Raw genomic sequence first — 15,169 nt, forward strand, 5'->3', positions numbered from 1 at the left:
AGGCACCACGTCCCCATGACAAGCGAAGTTTTACTAATTTACCTTTTTGATGTATTTGATTGTAGAACTACGAGGCACAAAGAAGTTTAAGTAAATCCCCGTCGGCAACAGAAATTCAACCTCCACATCTGGGCTCTCATCTTCAGTCCAAAAATCCTGATTGTAATGTATTCCGGGAGGCATTTTGGTCAATTATCAGCTACAATTCTCCCTGCAATACAAAAGGAGAAAATGGATTATGAAATAGTGAGCCCTCAGTGTCAGTTTAACAAACAATTCAAATTGATTCAAGCTGCACCAGCTGATCACGTCGGTGGATTTCAGATCCTGGATTTGACATATTATTTGAATTCGGAAACGTGAAGAGAGAGAAAGGAGCAGAAGGAGAATTATTGCTTCGTGTCTCAGGAACATTTCAGAAATAACAGGTTCACAATCTTGGGTGGGTTGTCACACAGATGAGCAAATCCTACGTGTCACTTCCCCGATGAGCAGGAGGAACTGGGTGACGAGTGAATTTCATAGAGAAGCAGCTTGCATCTTTGTAATCGACATTTAGTGAAAGGTTGACACAGACTTGGAAATATATCACTGTTCCTTCACTGTTGCTGGGTCAAATTCCTGGAAATCCCTCCCCGAGGGCATTGAGGATCAACCCACAGCACATGGACTGCAGCGGTTCAAGAAGGCAGCTCACCACCACCTTCTCCAGAGTAACTAGGAACGGGTAATAAATGCTGGGCTCAACCAATGAAGCCTACATCCCACAAATGAATAAAAAAAGAGAAAAATGGATAAACAGCACAGATGTTGCAGTATTGGTGATACCATATCTTGAGTATTGTGTTCCATAATAGTCTTCCTATTTCAGGAAGGATGTAAATGCATTGGAAGCAGTTCAGAGAAGGTTTATTTGACTAAAACCTGGGATGGGCAAGTTGCTTGCCTTATGAGAATTGGTTGGACAGGCTAGGCTTGAACCCACTGGAGTTCAGAAAGGCAAGAGAAGACTAGATTGAAACGTATTTAATCCTCAGTGGTCTTGACCAAGTGGATGTGGAGAGGATGCTTCCTCATGTGAGGGGAATCTAGAACTAGTGTCACAGTTTCAAGAGAAGAGGTTGTCCATTTAAGATAAATAATAAGGAGGTTTTTTTTTTCCCTCACAGAAGGTTACGAGTCTTTGGAACTCTCTTCCTCAAAATTCCTTTAATATTTTGCCTGTGTGGAGTTTGCACATTCTCTCCGTGTCTGTGCTCCGGATTCCTCCCACAGTCCAAAGATGTGCAGGTTAGGGTAGATTGGCCGTGGGAAATTGCCCATAGTGTCCAGGGAATGTGTAGGCTAGGTGGGTTAGCCATGGGAAATGCAGGGTTACAGGGATGGGGTGGGTCTGGGTGGGATGCTCTTTGGAGGGTTGGCGTGGACCCGATGGGCCGAAAGGTGTGCTTCCACACTGTAGGGACTTTATGATTCAGAGGTAGATAGGGTCTTCTTTACCAAAGTGGGTGAAAGGTTCTGGGGGAAATGTGAAGAGATCAGGTCAGTGGTGATCTTACTGAATGACGGAACAGGTCCCTTTTAAAAACATACATTTTGACCAAGAGTAAAGGGCTGCCAATTTAAGACTGAGGTGAGGAGAAATTTCTTCTCTCAGAGTTGAAAGTCGTTGGAACTCCTTATCTCAGAGAACTATGGGGGCAGAGACCTTGTTTATATTTAAGGCTGAGATAGGTTCCAGATTGGTCAGGGAAATCAATGGTTATGGGAAAAATGCAGAAAAATGGATGTGAAGAGTGTTGGATCAGTCATGATCCCATTGGATGGTGGAGCAGGCTCGAGGGGCCGAGTGGCCTACATCTGTTCCTATTTCTTATGGTCTTATGGACTTAATCTCCTTCAAATCTAAAATTGGGGTTTAAGCCTGGATTTTCTCTTCTGTCAAGTCAAAATAAGCATATTTTTTAATTAAATGCAAGATGCTAAACAGTTTCAGTTTTTGGATTGTTTGACACAATTGTTAGGGAGTAGTTGCGAGTTCAGACATTCGGGAATGAGAAATGAAGCATTTTCATTGGCAGGTTTCCCCTTAAAATGTCATGGTTGCACCCCGCTCCATCCCCAACCCCTCACCATGGTCCACGGACAGAAACGAGAAATCAGAGGGTCACCAGGACAGAAGAGAAAGACAGACATCGAGATGGAGCAACACATGGCAAAGCGACACACTTCCTTAGTGCGTTTGTGACGTAACTACTTTACTCATTCATTGCTGATACACAGAATCCAACATTTGAATGTAGGAAATCTGAGCAGGAATAGGCTTTTTGGCACCATTCAACAACATCCTGGCTAATCTGCTGGGTTTCAAATTCCACCATCCTGCCCATTCCTGATCATCTTTGATTCCTTGCCTAGCAAGAACCTACCTACCTCTGTCTTAAAAGTATTCAATGGCCTCACCTTCTCAGACAGAGCACTGTAAAGTTTGAGAGAAATAATTTGTCCTCATCTCGGGCCTAAAAGGGTGACCCTTGATTTTAAAACCCTGTCCCCCCTGGTTCTGGTCAAGAGGAGTCAATGGGTGGACTCTGAGAGGGGCCTGAATAATATGGGTTATCATGGCAAACATGGCAGAATTACAGGAGGTGTCCAGAGAGGCCTATTGTAATGTCAGCAGCATCTTCGAAACTAAGCTCCAGGCGTCACAGTGAGATTCTTCTTGGGCAGTGGAGACTAAGGAGTATTACTATTTGCTAATTAATTGCAGATCTTGCCTCATTGATATGCACCTTTCTTTCATACTATCCACTCTCTGCAAACAACTTGACACTGACAATTCTGAACACGCAAGTCAGAGCAGATACCTGCTGACCTCAGCTCACTGCTTGCTCCAAAGGACTTCCATAAGGGAGCAATATCGCAGGGCAAGCTCCCTGGGTCCTTTAAACCACATGCGCAGACTTTTTTTTTCATTCGTTGATGGGATGTGAGCGTCACTGGCTAGGACAGCATTTATTGCCCACCTCCAGTTGCTCAGAGGGCAGTTAAGAGTCAACCACATTCCTGTGGGTCTGGAGTCACATGTAGGCCAGACCAGGCGAGAATGACAGATTTCCTTCCCTAAAGGACACTAGTGAACCAGAGGGGCTTTTCCAACAATCAACAATGGTCTTATGGTCATCATTAGACTCTTAATTCCAGATTTTTATGAATTCAATTTCCACCATCTGCTGTGGTGAGATTTGAACCGGGGTCCCTGGGACACTCCCTGGGTCTCTGGATTAATAGATAATACCACTAGGCCATTTCCTCCCCCATTGGCAACTCAGCATTGGCGTCCGATGTTTGCCAGTCTCTAAAAACCCTCAAGGTACGTCTCCCATCCACTCACAGGATGCATCTACACTTCAATGTTTCACGTCGGGACTGACCTTCTTCCAACAGCGCCGGGTACTCGCAGTGACAGACAGAGTGAGGGTAAGTATTGGTGGAGGGGAGAAGGCATTGACCTTTTTCCTACAGCGCCAGGCTCTCCTCCAGACGCCGCGACAGCTTTGACCCGGGTGACAACCTGAGACCAGGCCGGGCAGGGTGTGGTGTCATGGCCTTCTCTCCTGGCCCTTGGGGGAAGAGGAAGTCCTGTCCAGCAGGGCCTCCAGTTCCCTGCCCACAAAGCGGAGGTGATCACCTCCCCCTGTCTGCCATGACCGGGGCAAACGTCAGGCACTGTGCTCAGGACTGACTGCGATTGTCTAGGTGCACAATGGGATTTTAAAGATGGCGCCAGTGTCTGGTCCATTCTGGGATATCCCAGCAGGAGCGAGTAGCTCTGGGTAGGCTGAATGGTGGAATGGACCAAGAACTGGAGCCATAAAGAGCTGAGACTGGCAAGAAAACTTACAAGGGCCCCATGGCCAAAAAAACCTCCAAAATCTCAACGCTGAGCGTAAAATCCAACCCACCCTTTTCATCGGCCTTAACTGAATCCTAGATACAGACTGGGCAGCAAGAGGCTATTCGCCCCATCTCACCGGTGTCATCTCTCGGAAACAGCAACCCAATTAGTCCATTTCCCCTGCTCTTTACCCATTGCTTGGCATTATCCTCCCCATTTTGAGCAGATGTATTTAAAATAAGTTTGCACTCTATCTGTGTCCCTCAATGTTGGAGGCAGTGCATCCCAGATCCCAACCTGCTCCTTGAATTCCAAACCTCCTCACGTAGCCAAATGCCTTAAGTCTCAGTAGACTGTGGGCCAGTTCCTCCTTACTGATGATGTACCACTCTGATCTAACAAAAGCCATCATCAAACCGCAATAAATAGCATTGCAGTGTTCACACTCGATGGAGAGCTGATGTTTACACAGCAGCAGTTGAGAAGCAACAACCACAACTAAGCTACTTGCAGAAATAGAAGCAGTTGTAGCAGGAGTGTAGCAGGCCAGCAGTAACACCGCTTTGCACGTACACACATGGGGAGGTCTCCTGCAGCTTTGTCACCAAATTGTCACAGAGCTGGGCCCGTGCTGCTCGCAAGCACTTGTTCACACCTAGGGGAGGGGGCTTCTGGAACTTTCTCCCCTACTCCACCCCTCCCCAAAAAGCTGCGCCTGTAGAAAACGTAAAAACCTGAGATACTTCATTGCAAAGGATATTAAAGGGAGATGGAGGGGTGGGGTGGTAAATGGAATTAGGAAGATACAGATCAGCAACTAACTAACAAACGAATGGTAGAAAAGGGTGGAGGGGCCAAACTGCCTTCTCCCATTCCGATGGTGCTTTTTCTTTGAAAAGGCAGGGGAGATAGAAGGGACATAGGGAGCTATAGTATGAAAGGACAGAATCATTGAACCTTACAGAATAGAGGAGGCCATGCAGCTCATCATGGTTTTGCTGGCTCCTTAATGGATCTGTCCATTGTAGTACCACATCCTAGATTTCTCCCCCAGACGTCTGCCAATTTGTCCTCTTCAAGCACCTGCTTTTTAAAAGCTGCTAGAGAAGTTGATTGCACCAGCCTGTTAGATAGCGCCTTCCGGGTCATAATCCTGTGCGCCAACTTTTACATCTACCCCTTTCTCTCATTGTTTCACATTTGGCAATGAAACCACTCGATCTATCGAAACAGCTCAGACGTTTAGGTCCATGCTGCTGGGATTGGGAGTGGATCTGGTATTGACCAGAAACTGAGGGGAGGTGTGCAAGGTTGTAGTCTGAGTTGGAGTAGGCAGGGGAGGTAGTGAGGGAGAGAATGGAACAGGGGTTCAAGCTCAGGTGAACTGCACGTGGATCTGAAGGATGTGCGCAGTATTTCACAGACCCATATCCGTATGTTGTGATGGACAGCTAAAGACTTTCAGAGATGTGCAATGGTTTGATTGTAACCTATAGTTTAGTACATATACCAGTTTCCAACTTTCCCCTCGCTTCTGGACCCTTTCCCTGTCTAGTAGCCAGCTCCTCACTGAAAAAGCAAACAGCCCTTCTTTATATATAAAACAAAATTGATGCCATGGGACACAGCATCCTCCTTATAAAGTGTTTGGAATCAACCAGCTCCAAAACACTGAGAGGTATCTTCTGCACAGGTGGCACTTGAACCAGGGTCTCCTGCCTCAGAGGTAGGGACACTATCACTGCACCACAAGAACCTTCAAGGGGCAACCAGATCATCTCTGGAGGTGATCGAGAGCAGGCGATGTTCATTGATAGTATCCATACCTCTGAGACAGGGGACCCAGGTTCAAGTCTCACCTGCTCCAGAGGTATATCATTACATCCTGAAACAGGCTGATTCAAAAATATCCAGTTGGTCCTTAACAGGACTGGCATTTCTAAAACAGACAAAGAACCAGGTACAGATTCCTACCCCAGACTGGGTTCTTAGCTTTTCGCACTCTGTAAAAAGGAAACTTCAGCCTTGTATTTCTGATTTCTATCACCTTATCCCCAAGAGCATGAGGTAATCAGTTCTCCTGTGAATGACTTATTACAAGCTTGATCACACCGTCGAAAACACTTTCAGTCACAGCTTTCAAAAAGGAAGCTCACGTCCAGTGTGGCTCAACTTTCAAGATGGTTCGGTTTAAATGTAATTGAGCAGAAATAGTTTCTGGGAAAAAGATTAACTGCAATATAATGAGCGACTAAGGAAAGCAGGAAATAACCAATGAGGAAGAAGAAACATAAAAATCGATGAGGAAGAAGGCAGAATGACAACAAACAGAACAGACTGACAGATGTTCATGACATACACAACAAGTTGATTAACAATACTGAATTCAACAATATTGAACAGTACTGAACATAGTAGTTTAGTTTAGGGTTAGGAATACATTAGGTGCTGCACCTGTCATTTCCTTGAAACACAAGTCAAGCTATTTAAAGACTGTGACCAGCAGTTATGAGGAAGTAAGCCACACACAAAAGGGGTTTTACAAGTTTTGTTAGCAAGCTTTTTGAGTGATTCTTAGTTCCCATGGCTTATCATATATTGACAATGACATCTGATGTTACTATGGGTGAGGCTCGGGCAGCAGGAATCAGGTTTGTGAGCAAGGAGAGCTCAGAAAGTATCAGAGGGACTTCCTAGCTGAGCCACCTTGCGACACAGGCTGGAGGTGGAAGAGGGTGAGGAAGGTACAGGAGGATATTCGTGACTGCCATGCATGGCCTTTTCCCAAAAGACCGCTTCTTGGACGGTGTGCTATTCACTATTTCTACCAGTTCTGTGATATTGGGTAAGGGATGTTTGGGGCAATTCACTATCACCAATCCTCCGTTGTCTCAGTTTTGCTTTAGGCCTACCAGTGATTAGTAGTAGAGATACACCTCCTAAATTGCCTACAGAGAAGGCATGGTTCTTAGATAACAGGAAGATTAATTTCATTAAAGAACTTTGGAACTTTCTGAAAATGGACTCGAAACACTAACTCTGTTTCTCTCTACACAGATGAAGCCAGACCTGCTGAGTTTCCCCAGCAATTTCTGTTTTTGCTATATAAATACAATAAATCCAGTTATTGTTGAATTTGGCACCAGCACACAGGGCTTTTCCAAGGTACAAGTCACAGAAGAATTTGTCCCACCAATAAATTCCAACAAATAATTCAGAGAACCCGATCATTACAGCGGCTTTAGCATATTCCTCTCTATTATTATTTAGCTGCAATAATATATTAGACAGTATTATTCTATAAGGAGGGGCTGGAGAGGAGAGGACATAAACAAGACAATACACTGTGAGTTAAGCATATGGCACTAATACAGTAGTTCCTAGTGTGGCCATGAATGATTTTGATAGCTGGTAATTGGTTAGTTAGAAGCTCGTTTTCTTTCTAAAATAAAATGAGCAAACACATGTTAAAATCCATTTCTGACTGACTTGTGTGAAGATGAAAGGTCTTTTCCCTAAGATAGGGGAGTTCAAAACTAGGGGGCATATTTTTAAGGTGAGAGGAGAAATGATTTAAAAAGAACATGAGGGGCAACTTTTTTACGCAAAGAGTGGTTTGTGTGTGGAATGAACTGCCAGAGGAAGTGGTGGATGTGGGTACAGTTACAACGTTTAAAAGACATTTGGATAAGTACATGAATAGGAAAGGTTTGGAGGGATATGGGCCAAGTGCAGGCAGGTGGGACTGGTTTAGTTTAGGAACATGGTCGGCATGGACTGGTTGGGCCAAGGGTCTGTTTCTGAGCTGTATGACTCTATGACTTTATGATATAATTGCACACAATAACTTCTTTGCAATTCATGTCCCACACTGCTTAGTTTGGGCAAATTGTTTTGAACAGTTTTTGGAAATGGTCGTTCACTGTTCAGATGATGCAAATAAAGTTAACTGAGCACCAGAAAGGTTCAATGAAGACTCATGCTCATCAAAATGAACAATTCACAGAGGTATTCACACAAGCTCCATACAACTGGTCAGCTAGCTGCCTACCAACCTTTCTACATTTATTTTTGTACCCATTCACGGGATATAGGCATCACTGGCTAGGCCAGTAGTATTTGCCTGGAGTCACATATAGGCCAGACCAGTTAAGCACAGCAGTTTATTTTGCCAAAAGGCATTACTGTATTTTTATAACAATGGTTTAATTGTCATCATTAGACTTTTAATTCAAGATTTTTATTAAATTCAAATCCCACCATCTGCCATGGTGTCTAGATTAATGGCCTTGTGTTAAATATCACTAGGCCTTTACCTTAGAGAGGTGATAAGAAGTAAAACAGATTATGAAGCAAGGTGAAGACAAATTAGTTTAAATTTTTTTGGCCATCATTCAGCAAGTAATTCCAAATGAAATTTTCCCACGTGTGTTAGAGGGCAGCAGTGCCCAGTATCATATATCTGTATAGTTGTATCAAAATTTAAGGGTTATAATATGTACCAGTATAAACCTATAAATCGTGGCTTTGTTTTTAAAAAGAAATTAATCTTTGGTCACAATCAAAAATAACACATATAATGATGCAGAAAAACCACAGCCTATTTCATTTTTGCTAAATGAGCAACCAATGTATCCATTTTAGGAAGACCTTTCAAGAGAAATGGGTGCAGAAAATCTCAGCTCCTACTCCAGTGCAGTATTGAGGGTGTGCTACACTGCCAGAGATGCCTTTAACTGGATCAAACGTTAACCTGAGGCTCTGTTCACCCTGTCCAAGGATATAAAAAAGCCAACAGCAGTATTCCAGGGAAGAGGAGAGGTTTCCTCAATTTGAACCATCCATTATTTACCCTTCAATGGTCACTACATGTAATAAAAAATCACAATCAGGTTGTTATCAGCTGACTATTTTTGAAAGCTTGCTATGTTGAAATTGACTTTTCATTCATTTGAATAGTGATTACACTTCACACTGACCGTGAAGCACTTTGGAACAGCCAGTGGTCATGAAAGACATTATAGATTTGCTACTCTTCTTGCTAACTGTTTAATTGTGTGACCATTTTCCATACGTTGGATGTGAAGAAATTCCTCCTTATATAGAAGTGGCTGATGACTCCCCACGTTCATCTCATTCTTACCCTTCCAGTTCTACAAAAGGAACTTCGCTATGTTATGCTTCAAAAAGGCAGGGGTACACTTGCCCACACACACACACAATGGCGGGTGGGGGAACTGAACAGTAAGGGATCTGCAAGGCCAATTTTCCAATCTGTCCAGTTTCTATCTTTCTGGATTTGCTGACTTGCCAAACAAGGGATTCGATTCTTCTTCACGAAGAAGATTGTCCCCACAAAGGGTCGGTTTATCTTCATATGACTGGCGTCATCGTTTCGTATGAGGGGTCAGCCCAGGGTGGGTTAGCTATTTGTAGTGGTTTCTCGACTCAGAAACATTTTAAAAGTACCGTTGAACAGAACACACTGTCCGTGTTTCCACACTTTGGAGTTCTGTTACAGTTAGTCACTGCAGAACATCTGCAACAACAGGAGACCTGGTCTCCAAGGGTTAAATGGGGAGAGATCACACAAAGTGAAGTTGCATTTGCTGGAATTCAGGAGGTTGAAATGTGATGTGATTGACGTTTTCACAGAATGATTGGGTGGATGGAAACAATTTTTGCTGTATGGGGAGTCTGCAACCAGGGGGTATGATCCAAAAATTAGAGCCAGGCTTTTCCTCCACACAGAAAGGCTTTTGGAATTTCCTACTGCAAATTGATGCTTCATTAATTGTTCATTTTACAGCTAAGTTTGATAGGTTTCAGTTAACAATCGGTATTAAGGAACATGGAGCCAGGCATGTCCAACTACAGATTGGCCATGGACTTATTCAATAGGAGTAACGGACTGGAGTAGTCTACACACTTCTTTATCTTCAGCTCAACCAACTCCAAATACAACGAATGTCTGAAGCACTTTAAACTATTTTGGTGAGGTAATAAAAAGTGTTCCATAATTGTGAAACATTTATTTCTCATAGACAAATTATGCATTAGAGAAGGGAAAGTTGCTGGAAAAGCTCAGCAGGTCTGGCAACACCTGGGAAGGTAAAAACAGAGTTAACGTTTCAGGTCCGGTGACCGTTCCTCAGAACTGACCCGAAACGTTAACTCTGTTTTTTGTCCTTCCCAGATGCTGCCAGACCTGCTGAGCTTTTCCAGCAACTTTGTTTTAGTCCCTACCTTAACCAAAGGGGATGAAACCAGCTCTTTTCCTTTTTGTCCCATTGGGGAAGTGCAACAATAACAAAAAAAATGAAGGAGGGAGCAGCTGAATAAAAATGGTGCTGTAAGGGGAAATAATGCAGCCCAGCACCTACAGTGCCCACCTCTCCCTAAAGGTATCAGAGTGTTGGTGAACACAGCATGATCCCTCTCCAAGGGTACAACGTAGCTGCAGGGGAGAGGCAGGCAGTCACAAACTACAACGCCCTCTGTGAAAAGCCCAGTCTTAAATACAAAATCTAACGAGTCTCACCATCTCCCAATCAACCCTGGAGCTATTCTGGTGGACCTGCATTTCTAACACTGACATTCACAATCACAGAAAATACTCAAGCGTTTCCTATCGTATGAAGTACTTTTCTGAGTGCAGTTACAGTTTTAATGTAGAAAACACGGCAGCGAATTTGTACACAGCGAGCTCCCACACGGAGTAATGAACAAACAGCCAGACAATGAGTTTAACTACTGCTGGCTGAGGGATAAATATTTTGACTTGGATTCCAGAGGAGACTCTAGAACACAGAACATAGAACAGTACAGGCCCTTCAGCCCATGATGTTGTGCCAACCTATTATCCTACTAACATCAATCTACCCTGCGTACCCTACATTTTACTGTCCTCCATGTGCCTATCCAAGAGTCGCTTAAAAGTCTCTAAAGTATCTGACTCCACTACCACTGCCGCAGCGCATTCCACACGCCCACCACTCTCTGTGTAAAGAACCTACCTCTGTCATCTCCCCTATACCTTCCTCCAATCACCTTAAAATTATGCCCCCTCGTAATAGTCATTTCTGCCCTGGGAAAAAGACAATCCACCTAGCCTGCACATCTTTGGACTGTGGGAGTAAACCGGAGCACTCTCCTCTGTGAAATTCTAGCGGGGACATCTTTATATCCACTCGAGAAAGCAGACATGTGCTCTCTCTTAACTGCTGTTTCATATCGATATCGAGCAGAAAGGTAAAAGTTCTTGGGGAATCTTGTACATGAAACACAGAAAGCTAGCACACAGGGACAGCAGGGAATCAGGAAGGCTAATGGAATGTTGGCCCTTATTTCAAGGGGGTTGGAGTATAACGGTAGGGAAGTCTTACTCTAACTGTACAAGCTGCTGGTGAGACCACACCTGGAGTACTGAGAGCACTTTTGGTCCCTTATTTAAGGAAAGATATCATTTCATTGGAAGCAGTTCAGAAAAGGTTCACTAGGAAATCCTCTGCATAGAAGGATTGTCTTAGAAACAGGTTGGGACTCTACCCATTGGAGTTTGGAAGAATGAGAGGTGATCTCATTGAAACATATAGATTCTACAGGGGCTTGACAGGGTCAATGCTGAGAGGATGTTTCCCCCCACAGGAGAGTCTAAGACCAAAGAGCATCATCTCAGAATAAAGGGGCACCAATTTAAGACTGAGATGAGGAGGAATTTCTTCTCTCAGAAGGTTACGAGTCTTGGAAGTCTTTGCTGCAGTGAGGTGTGGGGGCTGAGTCGTTCTCTATATTTAAGGCTGAGAGAGATAGATTCTTGATTAGTCAGGAAAACAAGAGTTCAGGGGATAAAGATCCTATTGAATGGTGGAGCATGCTCAAGGGGCTCAACAGCCTGTTCTTGCTCTTATGGGCAGCACAGTGGCTCAGTGGTTAGCACTGCTGCTTCACAGCACCAGAGACCTGGTTCGATTCCACCCTTGGGCAACTGTCTATGTGGAGTTTGCATATTCTTCCTGTGTCTGCGTGGGTTTCCTCTAGGTGCTCCAGTTTACTCCCACAGTCCAAAGATGTGCAGGCTAGGTGGATTGGAAGTGCTAAATTGCCCATAGTGTCCAGCGATATGTAGATTAGGTGGGTTATAGTGGGATGGGTTGGGGTGGGACGCTCTGAGGGTCAGTGTGGACTTATTAGGCCAAAGGGCCTGTTTCCACACTGTAGGGATTCTGTGATGGTATTTCTTATGGTTGGAACAGCGAACTTACTCACCTGTAAAAACCTGGCCCAGGCTCTGCTGTTCTCTGGAAATATATCCTTCAGAGGTCCTGTTGTAGCGATAACTGTAACCTGTCTTGAGCCAGGACTTGCTCCATAACACTATTACATTCATGACAAATCTAATCTTTCCCTGATTCTCCAGTTTAACATTGAAGTATTTTTTTGTCCTATAAGCAATGACTATAAGTCCTATAAGTCAATAAGCCCTGGTTACAGTATAATGGATCTCCCCCACTTTAAAACATAAAAAAAAGCCTGACTGAGCTTTAACCCTACCCAGCTCTTACTAAATGCAAGACCATTGTTAAATACTTAATTTATTTTGAAAGGATCACAATACTTTAAATCTATAATGCAACACTTGTGTCTATCATCCACCTTATGATTTCAATGCTGATCAATTGGATTAAAATGCTTTCAAATTATTCCAAGGTGTAAGTGAAGAAGGATACGAAAACAAAGACAGAGATCCATCTCAATACACTGACTCTTTGGAAGCTGGCCAACAGGAAGGACAAAATGAACAAAATGTATTCCACACGGCTATTACCACAAGCTGAGAAATCTGTTATCAGATTCAATGGAAAGTCTATCAGATGATACCTGGGATGGCCAGGCAGACAATACAAACGGCATCTACATTATAGGGGCTGCTTGTTACTTTCAAACTGATATTGATCCCTGACAATGCTGTAACCTTCTCAATCATTCCCACCTTCATAAATAAGTAAAATATTCCACAACGCTGTTAGTTAAAAGGGAGGTTATTGTAGATATTGAAGCCATCATGTTTTATTACAAATCTCAAATATTTTGTCCTATCTGATAGACATTCCATTCCAATTTATTTATCTATCACCAGTATAAATATATGGAGTTACACCACAGCTAATTATGAAATTATGTCAATAATATTGTGTAATCAGAGAGCATCGCTCTTAATCAATTTGCACCACGCATTTTATTTAAAATGTTTTGCACAAAAATACAGTTCTGCTGCCTATATTAGATATTAGTGCAATGAAAACAAACTTGCCTCAGTTCCTGAGTTGGAATGTGGGAAGATTACCAGACCCATACATTACAATGAACCATCCTGTCGTTGATTTATTGTAGTGACGAGTAGATTTAAAACCGGGAACAGTCCTGCTTGAAATGGACCTGGATTCGATTGGAAGTCAGCTTTGCAGCTCAGAATTACTACAGTGGTTACATCAGACAGGAATCCTGCGCTCGATTGGGAAAAATAAAACCTTGCCTAAAATTCTCAAACCAAGGAACAGTCAACTCCAGCGACAGTTCAAGCGGCAAGTCAAGCATTGAAGTCTCATTGGGGCATGCCAGCTGACATGAGTCAAATCTTCAAGCAACCATCCCAGGCAAAAGAATACACTCCAGAGTTTTAACCCTCGCCATAGCTCTGCAATGATACATCTCCGTCTTCCTCACAGGAGGCTTACTTCTCTCAGGGATGTTGACAAATGCAGGAGGTGTTTTTTTCTCTCTCTCCCTCTGTCTCTCACACACACAAAGTGCAACTTGAAAACAAAGAGACAAGCGAGAAACACCCCCCCACGCAACATGCAAATTCTTTCCAGCAACAGGAGGCTGGACGTAGATTATGTTAATAAAACAATAACAGCTCCACCCTCGGGATCAGTCACAAAAAGAGGTTGTACTTAACAACAGTGCCATTTCAAAAAAGTGAGTCAGTTGCCCAGGTTTCTGAATCACTGAAGTGTAGCGTTTGAAAGGTGCCGACTCAGATTGTTTGCAGACACCTTAAATCAACAGCGTTTTGAAGAAGGGTCGCTGGACCCGAAACGTCAACTCTCCCCACAGAGTCTGCCGAGTTTCTCCAGCAATTCCTCCGCTTTTGTTTCAAAATGAATGGACTTTCTATTGGAAGTGGAATGAACCCCTGCTTCTACAAGGAAACAGTTCGAAACACTCCATCCCGCAGCGTTCAAAACACAAGGCTGTTGGGACGTTGGAGACACCCAGAGTGTGAGACACTTTCTGCTTCAGCAGCAGGTTAAAAAACAAACAGAAAGCTCTATAACCATAATCCAACAGATTGAGGCGGACACATTAAACTGAACCGTCACAGCAGGGCTCTTGTCAATAGAGGATATTTACATTTATTAGGTCGTCCTAGAGTGAGGAGAAATTGAGCTTAATTATCTCTCCTTTCCGCATTTAAAGCGTGGACAATGTCAGGGGTAAACATGCAGGAATCTAAGGGCTTCTGAGAAACAATACCATGCCAGTCTGATGTCTGTGGTGGCTGACAAAAAGGGATACTAAGCACATAATTAGGCACCTATCACCCATAGTTATAGAATCCACATAGTGTGAAAGCAGGCCGTTCGGCCCATTGAATTCACACTGACTGCCCAGACCCACATCCATGCCCTATCTCTGCAGTTACCCTGCATTTCTGATACCTTATTCAGCTAAGCTACACATCCCTGAACACTATGGGCAATTTCCCATGGCCAATCCACCTAACCTGCACATCTTTGGACTGTGGGAGGAAACCCATGTTAGGACCCTTCGGATTGCCCTTGGGGACACTGGCTTTGTCCAGGATTTCCGGGCGGGAATGTATCAGGACAATTTACTGGCCACTAAGTTTCTTTTTAAATTGAAGTCTGACGTGAAGCCAGAAGGTGGAGCACATTTTGTCTTTGAGTCTCACTCCAGGTCTTGAGAGCAAAATATCGGGGTTTAAGATTGAGGGAGTGCTGCACTGCCAGAGGTGACAACTTGCAAATAAAATGTTACACCAAGACTCCGTGTGCCTGTGCCCCAAAATCAAAACCACAAAAATAAATGACCAAATAAAACTAAACATCCATCAGGTCAAGATTTCAGCCTTGGTCTGACTTGTTCTAGAGGAACATCAGCTGGGATCATCACATCTGTAAAAGTATATATGGAGGGAGAAGGGTCTGAAGAAGGGTCTCGACCTGAAACGTCAGCTTTCCTGCT

At 43.6% G+C, this 15,169-nt stretch overlaps 1 protein-coding gene across 10 annotated transcripts in view; it reads right to left on the reverse strand.

Annotated features, from left to right (window-relative positions):
- Nucleotides 1-15,169, reverse strand: part of pik3cd (phosphatidylinositol-4,5-bisphosphate 3-kinase, catalytic subunit delta) — a 209,983-nt gene that overhangs the window by 85,970 nt on the left and 108,844 nt on the right. For 8 of the 10 annotated variants that reach the window (XM_048615265.1, XM_048615261.1, XM_048615262.1 and 5 more), the window contains one exon: nt 43-211. In XM_048615265.1, coding sequence (XP_048471222.1) covers nt 43-183 — 141 coding nt within the window. In that variant the 5' untranslated portion in view covers nt 184-211. Of the gene's footprint in view, nt 1-42; nt 212-298; nt 436-13,211; nt 13,683-15,169 lie in introns of those variants that run through there. The other 2 variants (XM_048615268.1, XM_048615259.1) reach the window with 2 other exon arrangements.

Source organism: Rhincodon typus, chromosome 31 (assembly GCF_021869965.1).
Source record: "Rhincodon typus isolate 14 chromosome 31, sRhiTyp1.1, whole genome shotgun sequence".
NCBI classification, from domain to species: Eukaryota; Metazoa; Chordata; class Chondrichthyes; order Orectolobiformes; family Rhincodontidae; genus Rhincodon; species Rhincodon typus.